The sequence below is a fragment of the Rousettus aegyptiacus genome, unplaced genomic scaffold (genome assembly GCF_014176215.1).
Source record: "Rousettus aegyptiacus isolate mRouAeg1 unplaced genomic scaffold, mRouAeg1.p scaffold_m13_p_3, whole genome shotgun sequence".
NCBI classification, from domain to species: Eukaryota; Metazoa; Chordata; class Mammalia; order Chiroptera; family Pteropodidae; genus Rousettus; species Rousettus aegyptiacus.
In genome coordinates, this window is record NW_023416306.1 from 28,498,651 (window position 1) to 28,517,189 (window position 18,539).

General features: G+C 49.7%; 1 protein-coding gene across 1 annotated transcript in view; it reads left to right on the plus strand.

Moving 5' to 3' along the window:
* The window catches only part of SHB (SH2 domain containing adaptor protein B), a 128,120-nt gene that overhangs the window by 70,398 nt on the left and 39,183 nt on the right, over nucleotides 1-18,539 (plus strand). The window contains exon 3 of the mRNA XM_016146261.2: nucleotides 11,363-11,578. Coding sequence (XP_016001747.1) covers nucleotides 11,363-11,578 — 216 coding nt within the window. The remainder of the gene's footprint in view (nucleotides 1-11,362; nucleotides 11,579-18,539) is intronic.

Genomic DNA, 18,539 nt, shown 5'->3' on the forward strand with positions numbered 1-18,539 from the left:
CAGGGAGGGATCTGTGCTGAGATCGTCAGTCTCACAGTGGCTTTGCTACTGTTAGGTATCCTGTGGGTGGAAATTCTAGTCCCTCTTAGGGAGCTGATGCTTAGCTGCATCCCTGTTCTTAGGGTCAGGAAATGTGAGAGGTCCCCTCTGTTGGGATAAAAAGGTTTTATGGACCCGGCTCTCTGTGTTGGTGCAGTCTTTGCAGGAACTATTTCTTAAGGAGCGGAACAGATGGGCAACCCATCCTAGAACCGCATGCTAGATCTTTTCGTAAGTGGCATGTGTTAATCAGGGTACTCCATAGAAACAGAGCCAATAAGAGATTTATCGTAGGGAATTAGTTCACACAATTATGAAGGCTGGCAAGTCCTAAGGTCTACAGGGTGAGTTGGCAAGCTGGAGACCTAGGAGAGCCCATGATTTTGTTCCTCTCCAAGTCTGAAGAAGGCCTGAGAACCAGGAGAGCTGACAGTGTGGTTTTAGTCCAAAGGCTAGTGGGCTCCAGACCCAGGAAGAGCCAGTGTTTTGAGTCCGAAAGCATGAAAAAAGCCAATGTCCCGGTTTAAATACTATCAGGAAAGAAGTCTTCTTCTGTTTGGGCCTTTAACTGATTGGCTAAGGCCCACCATATTAGGGAGGGCAATCTGCCTTACTCAGTGTATTGATTTCTATGTTGATCTCATTCAGAAGTACCCAGAATCTTGTTTGGCCAAACATCTGGATACCCTGGGCCAAGTCCAGTTGACAAAAAGTTAACTGACACAACTGTGCACAACTGGAAAGCACAACTGTGTCCTGGAATAGAGCTTCTCACTGGGCAGGGCTCTCATTGCTCGTGGAGGATGAACTTTGGAGGAGTTCAAAGTTCAGCTTTTGCTGGATGGTGGTTAGGATGCTGAGGTGAGGAACTCCGCATGCTGGTAGCATAGGCGCTATCGCCTGTGTCCCCTTCTCCTTCACATGCCGGAGCCACAGCACTGGACCAAGAAACGTGTGTGAATATCTGCTATTCCTAGAATCAGACTAAGGAACTTGGGAGCTGGAAAGGCCTCCAAGACCATCTGCTACACTGCCTCCCGCCTTACCTGCAAGGAATCTTAGCTTCATGGATCAGGCAGCTGTCCAGGGTCACACGGCTGGTGAGCGCAGAGCCAGGTTGCTCCCGGGCTGGCAGCCTCGTTACCCAGAAAGCTGAGGTTGTCCAAGTCTCCCCCAAATCAGTCTCTCTCTTGAAGCAGTTTCCGAGCAAGGCAGACTGACTGGGGCAGAGAGCTTGCCAGATCTCAGCAAGCCACTTAAAGCCGTTTCCGGCTAGGCAGCTGTGCTGGGCACAGGGCACAATGCCAGCAACACCCCTCATTGTGAGGCCGTGACCACGTGACGAGCCCCAGAGCTGCTGCCACCACCAGCTGGGTATGAGTGCATTTGACCAATTTGGCTGCAAACCTAGCATGTTGCAAGGGGTACCCTCCTCCGGTGAGAGAAGGGTCACACCCAGAAGAGACAGACCCTGGCTCTGCTCTAGGAGGCTGGCACCCTGTGCCCATGCCAGTTTAAAATCACTTACGTAGGGCCAGCCACGCTGAGACCAGCACCATGTGTTGCCCATCCCATCTGTGTCATGGGGATGAGAGATGTGCTTGAGTTCCTCCTTGATGGGCAGCTCTCTTCCTCATGATACCACCCACCCTAGGCTTCCCTTCTGGACTGCCTGACCGTGATTCCTGTAGGGACCTGTGTGTAATCCTGGTCAGATAAACCTCAGATGACCCGTTATCCTGCCTAATGAGTAAGCCGATGACCAGAGGGAGGAAGTAACCTGCCTGGCATCACTGAGCATGGCAGAGCGAGCACCTGGCTCTTCCAGTGCTTGCTTCCCTTCTTGCTCACCCGAACATGTTGGTGTTATTGTGGACCAGGTGGAGTAGAGAGGGCACCAACTTGGGTTGGAAAGGCAGTATAGCCAGCTGCATGGTTAAGAAGTTAAGCCACATGGGGTTTGAAGCTAGGTTTACTCCATCACTGGCTTGCTTCGTGACCGCCTTTAAAATGGCGATGCCATCACCTCCCTCACAAGCAGGTGTTGTTGAGAGTTAAATGAGAGACTAGATGCAGTGCGTTTAGAATAGCCCCTGCCACACTCGACACCCAGCGATTCTTAGAGAGTATTACTGAGAGTTGAGCCTTTGAGATCTTGGCTGAACCACTCGGCTTTTCTGAGATGCAGATTTCTTACCAGTCAAGTGCCAGGGAATGTGGGGGTGGGGTGTTCATGGCTCCTCCAAGGCTCTCTCTGCAAGGTTCCATGAGAATGGGTAGGTGATGCAGCTCGGTGAGGGGTGTAGCAGTGACTGGTCTGGCATGAAAGCCCGTCTCCCGTGGCTTTATCACATTAGAGTGTGGCCCAAGGCCTCGCTGGAAGCTAAGACCTCACCATGCCCAGCAGACTGGAAGATTGCACCAGTGGGGTGGCTGGCCCTCTTTATAAGTACAGCTGTCAATACTCAGATGACACAAGGCTGGGCTCACGTCTGGCTCATTTGCCAAGGCCCCAGGCAGTCCCTGTTGGGCCTTGGCCTCTGTCTGCAGCACAGGGGTCAGGGAACACCTGCCCCACTCAGGGTCGATCTGAGGATGTTGGTGCCACCCCAGCTTCTGCCCTTCATCCCAGTGGAAGTGCTCGTTTCCATGTTTGGGGGCTGTTTGCAGGAGGGTGTTTTCTTTCTGGGGCCTGGGCATCCTCTGCCCACTTCTTGAAAGGGTGGAGACCTAATTATTTGCAGGGTCAGACTTTCAGGTCATCAGTAGCTGATTGTCACACCCTGGTGTTTCCTGCCAGCTCCTAAAAAGGCTCGTTGTGTGTGTAAAAAGGCAAACCTTATTAAGGCTCTCGGTCCATGTCTTCCAATTCTCTCCCCCTTCGAGTCTGCAGCCCCCCTCCTGGCATTCAAGGCCCTCGATAGCACAGCTCCAATTTTCTTTTCTAGCTAGCCACTCCCAACTCTTCTTCCTCATAAGCACTGCACCCAAGGCAACTCAAACTATTTGGGTTTACCCCAAAATTCCTCAAACTGTCCTCTGACCACAGCTTTGCCTGTGCTTCTCCAGCCTTGGTTGTCCTCTCTCCTCTGGCCTTTGCCTTCACCTCTCCGAATCTTCCTCCTTTCGCCGAGTGCTCTCCCGGAGCCTGCCATTCGCTGTCTGTGATGCCAGACAGGTGCCTTGGTTTCCCTGACCCTTGAGGGCTATCTTTGTATTAACCAGGACCTGAGGTTCTGTGAAATGCCATCTCCTCCCTGAAGGTTTTCAAACTCCCAAGGACTGCATTTGCTTTCTGCTTCCACTGAGCTGCTACTGTTCGAATCGCTTTAGGGCCCTTGGGGTCGGCCTAGCTGAGCCTCTGAACCTGTCTGATCCTCAGTTTCTACATTGTAAAATAAAGTAGCACTTTGAGGCCACAGGATGCTGCCTGCCACTGGCAGGTGGTCAGTAACTCGTAACTCAACTCAGCGCTTGTAGTTGTTGGGATCCCAATTCTCCTGCTAAAGCAGGAGCTCTTTGAGGAGGGGTGGGGCAGGGAGGGTGGCGGGAGCCTTGTCTAACACCATGGGGCTCAGCATTTGGCATGGGGTCCACTTTAGCACACAGTAAGGTCTCAGTGGGTCTCTGAGAACAGCAGGGCAGCTGTCCTGCTGGCCTGTGAATTTGGATCTTGCAGTTGTCATGGAATCGGAAAGCTGTCTCCTGAGGAAGCTGCTGCTCTAAATGGAGACTTATGTATGTACTGCCTTGAGCCCAGGAGCAGCCAGGGTCCTGGAGCAGTGAGTTCGCCTCAGTGAGTCTCCACGGGGGATGGCGACAGAGCTCAGGCCTGCAGCGGCTCAGAGGCCTCCTCACACGAAGGCAGTCACTGGAAGAGTACAGAGTGACAGGCAGGGCTGAAGGACTAGGCAGTACTTATGGAGAGCTCTCTGAAGAGGCCCTTGCGGCCTGTTAAATCACGAGGAAAGCCTATTTGGTGTCACCAGGTATTTAGACTTGTCTCCCCTCTGGTGCCCAAGAACAGGGGGGCTCAGGGGACAACCCCGTCCCTGTACAGGTAACCGAGGGAAGGGAGCATACTCTGGCTCAGCCCTGGGCCTTGCCCTCACCCTTGGGCTGAATGTAAAAGCGGCAGCATAGGCTCCACTGGCTAGTGACAGGCTCCCTCTGTTCCCTCTGATGTGACCATTGTTCTTGCTCCGTGTCCCACCCCCTGCTTCCGCAGAGCTCGCCCTCTGTTTCTTGGGTGTTTCTGTGCACGCCTGGAAAAGAGATGGGAAGAGAACTCCAATTAGTCAGTCTCCTGGCTTCTAGACAGCTCCGGAAACCGGACTAGATAGAGAGGGAGGTGGGGCCTCCTGCTTGTGTCATGTTGGGTTGTCTCCAGGCTTTGTCTCAGCCGCCCTTCCCTGTCCTTGCTGGCCTGCAGCGTGCACTCAAGAGGACTCCTGCTGCCCTCTGAGAGACACCTGAATCCAGGCATCGACGGAGGCACCCTGATTAGGAAGGTCTTTCTCCAGCAGATGTTTTAACAGTTTGGGATACAGAGAACGTCCCCTGCTTTCCTTTTGATGTGCTGCCCTGAAACCTGGCAGGGTTTCGGCTGCATGTCTAATTAGGAACAGCTGCCTGCTCCTCACTCAGCCTGTGGTGCTGGCTGTGCTCGTTCACACCTCGGACCTGACTGAAGAGATGCCCCCGCCTCCAGACGATTAAAGACAAGGCATTGTGATAAGTCAGAAAGCATCTGGGAAAGGCAGGAGGAAAAGCCCTGGTGTAGGAGTTAGAAGACCTGGGGCCTCATCCCTGCTACTTTCTTCCCTTCCTCAAGCCTCAGTTTCCCCATCTGTAAAATGTGATTAGACTCCTGGTCACTGAGAACCTCCCCTGTGTGTCTCATACTGCGTGCAAGGGCTGATCCGGAGCAGGGCTCCCGTGTGGAGGCACGAGGTTGCCAAAGCAGCAGCTAACACCGCAAGCTGTGGGTCCCGAAATGGAAGTAGTTCAGAGGTTGGTGTTGAAACTCTTCCATTATTTAACACAGGGTTGGCCTGTCAGATCTCAGTAAGTAGGCCTTCCGTGGCCTCTGGGGGACAAAGGGTGATCTGAAAGTAGGAGGGATCTGGGAATGGTGTTCCAAGGAAGGCCCAGTGGTAATAACTGACATAAAAACGACGTTCCTGGAATGCTCTGTGCCAGGCACCATTCTAAACACTGAACATATATGAATATGTGTTATCCTCATCACACCCTTCCAAGTGGATGCTGTGGCCCCCACCTCTAGAGGTGAGGACACTGGTGCCACTTGGCTGAGTTCCCCTGACTGGAGCCAGGATTCAAGCCCCAGCGGTCTGGCAGGATTCGTGTTTTCAGCCATCACCTTGTGCTTTGAACCTGTGGCTCACCTTAACCTAGGGCTTTGCCTCCCTCCATGTGGCTGGTGCGCAGGATCCTAGTCAGTGATGGGTGTGTCATTCTAGTAATGCCGCCCTAGACCTCTGAGTCTGGACCATCCACATCCCTGGCATCTTGGGCATGGGTCCCGGTGGCATCATTGGGCAGGGCCTGGGAATGGAGGCCTCAGTGGGCCACATGTCCCTACCGAGCTCTGCCACCCTGTGATTTGGGATCTGATGTGAATTCCCAGACAAGCCCAGCTGGGAAAATTAGAGGCGAGGGGCCTGTAGGCCAGCGTCTGTCATTTCCAGTTAGGCTCCTGCACGTCTGTGCCAGCCTCTCCCCACCCAGCTCCACCCTGCCCTGAGATTCTAGGGCACCTCTCCTTAGACACTCCTGAGGGTGCCGTCCTGCAGCCTTCAAGGCCACTCAGAACCCACTTCTACCTGCCTCCAGCCTCCTCTTTCACAGGGCCCCTGGATGGCCCTCCTTCCCCATGTATACTTTGGGCTTCCAGCCCCTGTGCCTCCGTCAAATGCCCATTTTTTGCGCTATAACCTCATTTCTAAATTCTTTAAGGCCCTCCCAGGTTTCTCCCAGCTGAGCTGAAGTGTCAGGTCTGATTCCTGTTGATGAACCTGAACCATCTCTGACTGTGTCCGAGGCTCCCTGAAGACCAGGATTATGTCTCATTCGTCTCCATCCAGCTGTAATTCTGGGCATTCAATAGATGCCTGGCTGAGTGCAAGGGCAGCTCAGTGTACCAGGATGTTCACTGATTTCCTGGGCCTCAGTCTTCTGGAGAATGAAGCCAAACCCTGCTCTTTTTTTGTTTCTGAAGGGATGGTAAAGATGTAAAGAAAAGTTTTCTTTTCTTTTAGTCTTCTTACTTGGAAGTATTTACCATAACATGTGTTATATATTTTTTCATTTACGTATGTATTCATCTGCTTTCAAACTATAGATATGAGGCTGTCTATAATAAGAAGAAATGTGTATAGTAAGGCTATTATAATAGTAACCAAGATCCATGTAGAAGGATGGATGAATGAGTTTATGCAATATCTAAGCTAACAAAACTATTGAAGTCAAGCATTAAAATGAACTCTGAGCTTCCTGAGAGCCAAAGAGAAAAAAAATAGACAAGCAAAAGTATAGGTGGGGAAACACAGAGTTGGCGAATGCTAGAGCGAGGTGTAGGTATAGCTTATATTGCTCATGAATTTGAGGGAACTCTAAACTTTCATCAGATCCGCTCAGGAGGCTCCTGGTTTGCACTGAGCTCTGTCCTGGGCCCCTTGCTCAGATACTCGCCTGCTCGAATAATCACTCAGATAATCCCCTAGCCCTTGCCTCTCTCACCATGGCTACAGTGCTTGGTCAGCACACCTGCCTCACCCTCCTGGTTCTGTGCCCCAAGGGTTTCTTCCACTTCGAACATCCCAATTCTAAAGAAAGTGCTCTCCTCCTCCTCCCCGTTCTGCCTTCATATGCAATTCCACTTGAAAACCTTTCTACTCTAGAGGTCAACAGAAATCCCCACCCCGTCAATTTAATGTTTCTGCTGCCTGCCTAAGAGGCATGAAATCGCAGCCTGCCACCTGATATCGAAGGTCATTTTCCATGAATTTATAGATGGTGATGTCCAGATAACTTGCGACTTAAAACATATGGTCACCAGCTCCCCTATTAGATCAATCTCTGGACCGCTGCAGATCGGTTTGGGTATTAAGGAGGACAGACCTCGTCATTAGTCAGGAGATAATGACGTCTGCTGAGCTGGCCTGGTGTGATGGCCCTTGACTTCCTGGGGCTCTTGGCGAACCTCTCCTGAGAGAGAAGATGCTCCCTAAATAGACATTTTCTCAGGGAAAGGCAGCTGCTTCGGAAACATGCATCGCTCCGATAAGCCCAACCTGCTTAAAATCATATTTACTTTTATGTGTTTCTGTCTTAATTACATTTTTTCTTTACTAGCATCCTTATTCATTATTTAAAACAACTTTCAAAAATAATTATGAAGTAATTTTTTTCCTCTATGCACACTAGCTGTTTGCCTTCCTGTGCCAGGGTTTCAGCCTCATATTTGTGTGTATCTGTACTTACAACACTACTGTCATCTGACTTTAGATATTATGGGCAAAATGTGAGATGCCGGCATTCAGCAATTTCTAAGCAATGAGTAGAATTCCCCTCAGGGCATTGTTCTCATTGTCCAGGGCTTGTTTGGAAAGCCTACATTATATAGTTTGCTCTCAACACATAAACAATCTTATATTTTGCTTTTTAATTTAGCATAATTTTATGCATGCTTTTCCATGTAGCTACATAATGTTCAGATTTATCATTTTAATGGCTGTTTAATATTCCATCCAGTTAGCATGCCATAATTTACTTAACTGTTCCCTATTGTTGGGGCCTTAATGAAAATTTGAATTCACCATGTAATAAGGGGGGAAGCTTGTTTTAATGGTGACCATTATAACATCCCCTGCCCTGACTGCATGCCATTACTAACCCGGCTTTGTAAGGCACAGAAGCTTTTGCAACAATAAATCCCGCATGAAAGGTATATACATGAGAATCCCTCTGATTTAATAGCTAATCTCACTGCACGTGTTTTCCTTTTAGGTTGGTATTTATGTAGAATATCCATCTCTTCTGAATATTGTATAATACTGCACTATATGCATTTGGCATATTGTTCCAGGGTCTTTATCACTGCTGCCAGGGACTCTCATAAATTAACTAGAATTTAGGGGTAAATCTGGCTGTCAGTTGTCATTCATTTATCCCACCCAGATTCATCAAATATTTGTTTGCATCTATGCTCTGAGAGAGAGAGCAAAGATGCTCCTAATTATTAGGGGCCCATAGAAATGCATCAGTGAATTGCTTTGTGGTGCCCAAGATTAAGTAGCGGTATGCATGCAAAGTGCTTGTAAACTGTAGAGTACTCGGTAGTGGTTTGCTGGTCCTGCTTGTAAAATAGGATGAAGAAGGAAGTGGTTTTCCTAGGTCAGTGCCTATCACCTGTGTTCCCGGTGTCCTCAGCCCTCAGAAGACTGCTCTCCTTAGAACCAGAGCGAGAACGATGAGGACGACAATGACTGTACAAAGCAGGTCAGGTAGTTTGGTAGGTTTAGTGATTTACAGAGTTATCTACAGTACTTAACAGTTGGTCTTCACCTTAAAGTGACCAACTCCTGCCTTTTATAGCTCTTCTCTTTTCCTCTTCCTTCCCCATAAAAAGGGACGCATCATCCTTAAAGCTAGTGATCCCATGTATATAAGCTATATTTTTAAAAAATATATTTAAAAAAAATTTTTTTAACTAATAAATGATCCCAGTTTACTCATGGGACCCAACAAGCATGTTTTGCCCAAGTATGGGATATCTTCTCAGAGGAAAAAAGATTTTAGGTGGCCTAAAAACCACATAGTGAGGTTTTTTCCTTTTCTTTCTCTCCTTTTCTAAAAAGAGAAAGTTATTATTTGCCAAAGAAGGTTTCTCCATTTTCTGCTTGCGTCCCCCATGGCTCTCCCATACTTGCTCATCTCCTTTTCAGCAGAAGGAAAGCAAGCCTTGCACCAGCCTCCCAGTGGGCAGTGGTACCGACCTAGTTTTATCTTCCTTCATTCTTTTTGTCAATTATTTGGATAATGGCTATGGGATGGGAATATAAAATTTACTTTTCAAATGATTTTATTTCTCTAAAAAAGTGAGACAACGTAAATAATAACTTAGTTGATACTCAGAAACGGCAAACTCATGAAGTCAGCATGTGACTAAATGACGTTGGGGAGATAGTACCGTCACATTATTTAATGTGAACACTGATCCCCACGGGCACAGCCTCAGTTGGCTTTGTTGTGTCTGGGAGAGTGCACAAGGTAGGATATTTGTTGTCCCATGAGCTGGCCTTGGATCATGAAGCCCAAAGTGAAAGCGATGTTCTTTCTTGGAAGGGCTGGTGTCACTCATGTGTTTTGTCAGCTGCTCTTCGAGGTGAGCCACTCCTCTGGGTCTCTACTATCTTGATGTCATTGGAACTTTGATTTGGAGATGGCCCGAAGAGTCCGCTTAAACAGCTCACTTTTACAACCTCCTTGGTTCAAGTAGTCTACCAAAGTGGACAGTGACTAGACATACAATGGGATTATATCATCCATCCTTAAAAACAAATGAAATTCTGACACATGCTAAAACATGGACGAACCTTAAAAACATTATGCTAAGTAAAATAAGCCTGTCACAGGGAACATATTGTATGATTTCTCCTTCTATGAGGTATGTAGAGTTATCGAATTCATAGAGACAGGAATAGAATGGTGGTTACCAGGACCTGGGAGAAGGAGAAATGGGGAGTTAGTGTTTAACAGGTGTGGAAGTTCAACTTGGGAAGATGAAAAAGTTGGGTGGTGGTGATGGTTGCTCAGCAATGTGCAGTGGTCCCCAACCTTTTTGGCACCAGGGACTGGTGCTATGAGCATCTAAAGCCTGATGATCTGAGGCAGAGCTGAGGAGGCGATGCTAGTGCTGGGGAGCGGCTACACCTAAGATGAAGCTGCTAACTCCTCTGCCGCTCACCTCCTGCTGTGTGGCCCTGTTCCTAACAAGCCACGGACAGGTACCAGTCCATGGCCCAGGGGTTGGGGATTCCTGCTTTATGCTACTGAACTGTACATTTAAAATGGTAAAAATGGCAAATGTTACATATATTTTACCACAGGAAGACAGGACAGTGGGCAGTGAACACGTTCTCTCCAGCCCCACCGCCTTGGCCTGCCCTGGGCCTTCCACAGGGAATCTTGTCCTCTCCTGTTTCTCCTGGTCAGAGCTGTCAGTTCAAATGCCGTCTCCCTTTCCTCCTGCCTCACCCCTCACAGGCCCCTCACAGCCCTGCCCTGAGCCCCTTTGCCAGAGTACTATGGTGATTTAGGTTGTTGTATCTTTCTGGAAATGGTGGGTTCCTGAGAGCAGCCTCTACAGTGAGCCCTCCCCCTTCCTTGAGTCCCCGTGTGGGCCCTGAAAACCGTGGGTGTTTACGATCCAGGCAAGTGAAGTGTCCCTGTTTGACTCAGAAGCACCCAGCTGTAGCATCCTAGCCTCCATCCTTCATCCACCACTTGGCCTCTCAGGAATGAGCAATGGCTGAAATGAACGCCCCTTGTCTGGAGCCTTATCAGTCCACACTGGAGCCAGTCCTTGGCATCTTCTACAGAAGATTAAGAGATTTTATTCCTTATTCAAAAGTGGAACTGGATGTCTGCTGTCACGTCCTTTGGATATGCTCAGTGTGTTAGAAGACAGGCAGGCTCTGGGGAAGGTAGAAATGCTGAGAAAGGATCACACGTGGGGCTTTATAGGGGAGAAAATAGTAACCCCAGGTCCCCTGGGGAGGCTTGTTAGGTCTTTAAAAATGAATATGCAAGCTAGGTGAAAACTTGAGTATCCTTGGGCCCAAGCTGTTCATTATGCAGATGGAATGAAAGTCCAAAGGATGAGGAATGACCCTATTGGGAAGACCCCACTCGTCTGTAAAGCAAGGGGGTGGGGTGGGAGGACTGTCTGTTCTGGGCTGGTGTCACCACACTCCTGGAACGTCATGTGCACGTCGGGGGCCCTGCCATTGAGACTGTGATGGACAAGCTGATGGTGGCAGTGAGCCTTCTGGTTCTGTCATCAGGTCCCAGAACCTGAGATCCTTGTGAGGAAGCCTCGCGTGGTGAAAGCAGAGATGCTGCCTTCGAAGGGCAGGAGGAACAGTTAAATGCAGAAAGAGGGGCGATGCGCCTGTGCAGTCTTCACCTCCTTGGCTGGCAGCTCTGAACTCCTGTAGGCGTCACCTGGCAGATCTCAGGTGAGGAAGTGTGTGTTACATATCCATTACATCTCTGCATCCTTCCTTTTTGCCTGCAGAATTTCAGAGGCAGGAGAGTGTCCGGTCCCAGCACAAAGGCATCCAGTTATACGACACCCCTTATGAACCCGAGGGCCAAAGCATCGACTCGGACTCAGAGAGCACCGTCAGCCCCCGACTGCGGGAGAGCAAGCTGCCCCAGGATGACGACAGGCCCGCCGATGAGTATGACCAGCCGTGGGAGTGGAACCGGGTCACCATTCCAGCTCTGGCAGGTGAGGAGCCGGTGGCTAGTGACCCATACTTGACACTTACCTTTGGTAAAGGGAGTCAGTGCACCAGCCCCTGCCTGCTCAGGAAACCACGGGGCTTCGTTAGATAATCCAGTTGGACCGTCCTCTTTCCTAGTACCTGTAGACCCCTCAAAGGTGAGGAGGGTCCTAGAGGGAAGGGAGGCCAGGCCAAAGGGAAATCCTGGGTGTCACTGCCAGTCTCCCCAGCCTTTATAGGCAGCCCAGATGATGTCATTGTCTGACTCTGTCTTGGTCCTGTTGGTAATGCTCTAGCTCGCTAAAGCCAAGATTTCAGAAGGAACATTCCTATACACTAAAAATCCATCCGCAAAATGGTTCCTGTTGGGCCTGAGGGAGCCTCATGATTCTGTCCATCCAGTCGTGGCTACACTAGGCCTGGACGCATCCAGTGCTGCTACATTTTTGCCCCAGCTTTAGCATAAACCTGTTCACAGCACAGGCCACGGGCACATCAGGGGCTGGCCCTCCCCCTGGCCAAGAGCCCCTTGAATGACTCAGGTGGCTCCCTTCTGACTCACTCCAAGCCTGGTTTTCTAGAATCCAGGTGTCCAACCACATCCTAAAACCCCTCTCCCACAGCCTTTTGGGAAACAGTCTGCCACACGCATCACAGGTCTTAAGCTTATGTTCACACCCTTCGATTCTAATTCCAGTCCTTAGGATTCATGTCAAGGTTCTGATCTAAAATATAGAAAAGTCATTGAGTTTAGATGTGTGAAAAATGAGATACCAAGTGACTAATTTAACTCTCACCACATTGAAGATCATCAAGGGACAGCTTTAATTATAAAATGATTCATTTTTGCCTCAAATTTCCCCTTTCCATGCACAACCAGGCCCTTCCTCCCTTCCCGGCTCCCACAGTGAGGCCTCTGCCCTACCCCCATCATGCCCCTCAGTTGATGTTCTAGCTGTCCCAGTACATACTACTCGCAGTTCCCTGGCTGTAGCACACCCTGTACAAATCCCATTCTTTCTGCCAATGTCGTTCCCTGCCCTATTCTAGCTGGAAAAATTCTGTGCCTCTTTCGGGGGCCCAGTTCACATGTCACCCTCTCTACACAGCCATCCATCCCTGGGCTTTCTTACTGTCCCTCCGGGCATGTCGAACTTCTTGTACTCATCCTTAGTGAACATTTCTCTCTCACCGCGTAGTTTGTTCTAAAGGTGCTGATTTCACCTGCCAGGCTGTGAGTGCTCAGCCCAGAGCCCAGAGATAAGAAGTCGTGTGGCAGAAGGTCCCTGGTCACCTCAGGCCTCTCCCATGCATTTCATGGCCTCCTCGATTCCTCGGCACAAGGGAATCCAAAGACTGTCCCTTCCCTCGACATCGCTGACAAGGGACTGTGCCCCTCCAGGGTGTGAGAGGAGCTAGAACAGAACCAGTGCTGTCTGAGAACTTGCTCTTTGCAAACACCAGTTTGATTAAAGGGCTAAAGGGTCTCATGTGACAACTCTTCCAGACAGCGAGAGCCCATGGCATAAGATAGCACTGTCTCCTGGACTGAATACCTGCAGGCCTCTCGAGGGCTGTGCTACCTTTGATGCTCTAGTCTTGTGCTCAAAATATGGTCCCTGGACCAGCAGCATCACATCACTAGGGAACTGGTAAGAAATGCAGGGTCTTGGGCCCCACCCCAGACCTAGAGTCAGAATCTGTTTTAACAAGACCCCCAGGTGGTCTGTGCACACATATAAGTGAAATCCACTTACCGTACTGGACATCAACTTCTCAGACAGCTCTCAGGCCAGAACTAGTCCACTTCTGCCCAAAGGTGGTTTTAGAATGTATACCTAGTTCTTCCCAAAGGATTGCAAGGCCTCAGAAGAGTCGTCTCTAAGTAAGTTTTGGAGCCACAGGTATTCATTCTGGACTAGGTTTCACGTTGCTGAGTTGCTATCAGAAGTGTCGTCATAGGTTGATGTCTTAGGCTGCCATAAAGACAGAGTCATAAACACGTCCCTGTCTGTGTCTCATCAGGCGGTGTATATCTCTGTGTGCCCGCTCCAGAGTATGTACTGGTTGTGCTTCTCCCAAGAAGCTTTTGACTGAGTTCTGAGTTTAGGGGCATAGAAGGAGGCTGTTTTACTCGGGTTGGAGGGATGCTGTGAGCACTAACTCGCCTTTGATCATGACTGGATCCCTCCCCACATCTGTGGATAGAGCCTATCGGGTGCCGTGTTGGTGGGTGAGGAGCACTCTCCTGTTTTTCAGCCCAGAGTGGAGGTGGAGTGAGGTGGATGGACCGACCGACCACCTGTCTGGTAATGAGGATGAGTTGCAACAGCTCTATTGGCTTGATTGCTGAAGTGCTGCCACAGTCTCATTTGTACACCTAGAAGTGTGGCTGCTCAGGAATGAAGGACAGTGTTCGTGCCTGAGTAAATACTGTGTGTGTATGTGTGTACGTGTATGCGTATGTGTGTATATCCTTTAGCAAGTCATTGGTGTTGCAGAGAGCAAAGCAGTGCTTCACTAGACCCTGTGTTCCTTACTACCATACCTGTCTGAAGTGCCCACACAGCTTTCCCGGGCTCTTGGGAGTTCTGTGCTGGGTCCTGGAAGCCTTGGGTACAGGATCCATAGCTGGGGAGCATCTGTGTAGATGCCTAGGCAAAATCATTATGGCCTCTTTTCACCCTTTACATTCTTTGATTCTGCATGTTAAGCCTGAATGAGGAAACCTGGGCAGGGAACCTGGTTACTGTTTTCAGATTTGCAAAATGTGTGACTGTGAGAGACCCTCAAAGGACAGAGCTAGAGGATCATCGGGATGTAGGGTCCAAGTGAGTGGTAAGAATTTCAGTTATACCTGAAAATGTATAATGAGCTTCCCCTTACTGGGAACCTGCAAGCAGAAGTTCGGCTGACGCAGGGCTGATGTCGGAGAGCTTGGCCAGCAGTGGGAGGCTGGCCTGCAGTCCCTGCCGAGGAGGTTGCTGTGCTGGACCCCAGCATGCTGGTCAGAGACAGGGAGAAGGGAAGGCCTTCCCTTCGAATTAGCTCCATGATTCAGTCTATGAAGCAAATGCGCTTTCTATATTTCAAAGTCCTGTCCTGCGTTGCATTCGTGAAAAGAGACACTTCTCAAAGGGGGCTTTGGTGTTCTGCACAAAAGTAGCCCTTCTGGACTGGGGGCTTCCTTTATGGAAGTCAGACCTTTCCCATCTCAGCCAGACTCTGGGGACTGCAGCCTCAGGAAGTCTCGATTGTCACTTCCTGGTTGTTGTGAAAATTGCTATTGCAGGGTGTAAGGTGGCCCTAGCTTCTTGGGAATGAAAATCGTTCTGTGGTCAAGGAAGTGAGAAATACCACAAGCTCTCCAAAAATCCCTGGGCCTTCATTGCCTGCTGTCTTTCCAGGAAGCTGACTGTGGCCTTAGCCAGAACCCCTGCCCCTACCCTCACTCTGACCAGCCCAGGGGATCCTATCCCACTGTGTGGCCTTTGTTGATCCCAGCCCCCAAGACAGATGCCTGGTCAAGTTTCACCACCAGCTGCAGGAAACCAGCTGTAGCACTGCCATCGTGAAGAGGTGGTGTGGCTTCTATCAATCTATCAGCCCGCTTTCCACCCGGCAGAAACACCTGCCTTCAGGGCCGGCTGGACTAAGTTCCCAGCCTGCTTTGACTCACCCCCTGGGAGTCTTTACAGTAACAAACTGTGAGGCCGCCAGGTGGGTCTAGAAATGGCCTTGCGGTTGAGCCCATAGCTCCCAGTAGCTGCTGGGGGCCCACACGAGGGCTCTGTGAAGCTCCCTGCGCAGTATGGGGCAGGGGACGCAGCCTGAGGTGATTCCACACTGTCTCAGGGTGGCGCCGGTTGGTATGGAGGCTTTGATGGGCCCCTGGTGTTGTGGCACAGATTGTCAGATGGACAAGTAGAGCCTGCCTAGGAGGTAGGAAGGGCTTAGGAGCTGGGTTGATATCCTGGAGAAGCAGATCCTGGCTCGGGGAGGCATGGATTTGGTGCCTTCACACCTCAGAGTGGCCACTGAGAGGACAGAGATGGAACCTGCCCTGGAAGCATCTATTCCCTCACCTGGGAAATGTTCCCGCTGCAGAGGGTCCTGGCGAGGCTTAAAGGACACCGCATCAGGAAAGGGCTGGCATTCGCGGAACACTTTCTGTGTGCGTTAACCTCATTTCAACCTCGCCACCACCCTCCTTTTACAGATGAGGAAACCGAGGTCCAAAGAGAAGAAATAACCTGCCCAGGGAACCATAGCTAGTCAGCCACAGAGCCTGGGGTCGAACCTGAGAAGTCGGCCCCCAGAGGGCTAGCGCTAACGTCTGGCTCCCTGCTGCTATCCCAGATGCTGCATAAAATATGGTTGGAGCCCTCACCTTCCCAGAGCCCACAGGAGATGCCTTTCAAATCACCCTTGCACTGATTTCTCCCTATATCTACAGCTAGTTGGATGTGATTCTGGGAGTGTATGTCCCCACTTGGAATGAATGGCTCCAGCTGAGGATTCTGTAGGATCCCAAGTTCTGGAGGTTTGAGCCTGTGTCCGGGTGACTATTGCGAAGCCATGATTCAGTCACGTTCTGCCACCACTCAGCACAGGGAGGGGCCCTCACACCATGGCATCCCATTCCCTCTTGTCCGGATAGGAAAACAGGCTCAGAGAGGAAGGGAACTACTAGAGGCCTCATAGCACAGCCAATCAGGCTATGCACAGAGAATGGATCAACATTTCCTTTTAATTCAGTGAGTGGAGTTAAAAGCTACATCTTTAATGATTTGCAATTGCCTCTGAGAAGCGAGTGATCAGAGTCCTTGCTCAAGGAGCCGGCTGAAGTAGAATGTGAGAAGGGCACCCTCAAGATCATTTAGGGAAATAAAGTCATTGCATCTTTGACTCACTGTCTGAAGATGTGTCTCTATTGAAGCTATTTTTTTAGGCTGTATCCTGGGTTCAGCCAGGACAGTTCTGCCTCCCAGCAAAGAACGAAGACAGACCTATGACTCAGTGGGGATCATCTTGTCTGTCTTCCCCGCTAGCTCCTTGGTGGGTTTCTCTGCCCTAGAAAGCTCAGGACAGTGTCTTGCATGTCAGGAGCCAGTGGGACAGAAGGAGTCAGACGATCTCAAGTTCACATGCCAGCTCCATCACTCACCAGCTTGGAACCTCAGGCAGATTCTGTTTATAAAATCTGTAAAGTGGAGATAGTCACAACCCTTGCCACTCTGGAGCTCTGTGACGGTCAAGGAAAAAGATCTGTATGAAAGGACTTTATAAGCCCTAAAGGGTCGTGCATGAGAAAGTGACTATTGGTGTTCAGGGAAGGATTGCTGTATTAAATAAAAGTTAATTTAATATTAAAACATTACTACTGAATAAAGGAGTACTTAGAGGGCACAGAGGACCCATTTGCAAAGCTCATTCCAGTTAAGTCTGGCAATGAGATTTATGGATATAGAAAGCAGCGGTTCTGTTAGAAATCCGAAATCTCAATTCCAGCAATAGAGTTCTAACCGTAAGACGCCCAGGTCTTCCATTCTTTTTTCACTAGTGTCTGGGTGTGAGAAGGTCCCCACTGCCTTTCTTTCCTCTGCCACTTCCTCATTCTACTTGTGACATATTTATGGATTGGTTGGTTTGCCCAGAACATGTGTTGGAGTCACCTGGAGGAAGCAGTAAACTGATTGCTGGCTCCACCCCCAGAGTTCCTGATTCACTAGGTTCTGGGGACAAGGTGACAAGGCATGATAATTTGCAGTTTTAACAAGGTCCCAGGTATTGCTGATGTTGATCTAGGGACCCCACTTTGAGAACCTAGAACATAGTAAGTTCTGTTAGGTGCTGGAGTCAGAGGGGAGTTAGGGAGGGGAGGTCACAGCCTGCCTTGGCTGGTATCAATTTTACCTCCTCCCGGAAGCCTGACATGACCAGTCTGTTCTCCACCCTCATTCCCGGTTGGGCTGAGACCCCTGTGTGCGCCTACCACATCCTGTATTGGTGTGTATTGGTTTATTCTGGAACAGCCAGATACACTCTTGTCACTGTCAGCTTGGGGGGTTGGGGGGGGTGCTAATGTTATGTTGGTCACCCCTTAACCAGGCACCCTTTTGAGTTTTGACACCTTCTCAGCCTTATCCAGTGAGGCTCTAAAAGGACAGAAAAGTCCCAGGTATGTCTTATTTTTTAAAAAACAATTGTGAGTCATCTCTGAGCCAACTCAGTTGGCTAATTAAAATAATCTGATTAAGGTGGCAGAGGCGGGGGGGGGCAGGTGTGTGTGCAGGGGAGGACAGGAAATTAACACTTAGCACCAGCTATGAAGCTGGCATGGGTTAACCCTAGGAAGCCCTGCAAGCTGGATATGGTTTCACTGTCATCACACAGATGACCATCCTCAGGCTCAGAGAGGGTAAGCAGCTTGCCCACACTCACAGCTAACGAACTCAGTCTGACTGCAAAGCCTTTGCTCTGCTTCATCGACATCTCGAGTGTGGAGAGAGCACGTCTGAAAGTTTCCTTTACCTTGTGCTTGTGCATGGTGGCTCAGGTTGTTGTTGAGGCAGAAGCAGTTGTGGTCACTTCATGCTGATCTCGTAACTTGTCACTGTCAGTCAAATGCAAATGCTCCCAAGCTGGTAGCCCTGATGCTTCAGGCTCGCTGTTCCCACCAAGTTCTGTGACTCATCCTCTTGCACTCAGAATAAACAGGCTCGGCCTCTGCAGAAGGTTCTTTGGGGAATCTCAGACCTGCCACGATCACCTGGCGCACCTAATGGATACCACCCCCTCTCACCATTAGCCTCGCTAGGGCTCCCATAATGCTTCCTGCTTCCTGCCTCCTGCACAGCTTCCCAGAATGCCTTTGGCCTGTGAGGAAATTAACAATTGTGTTTGTAGGGAGCTTTTAGCTATGTACTAATGAGTAACCGTTGTAATTAATATTTAACACGTGTG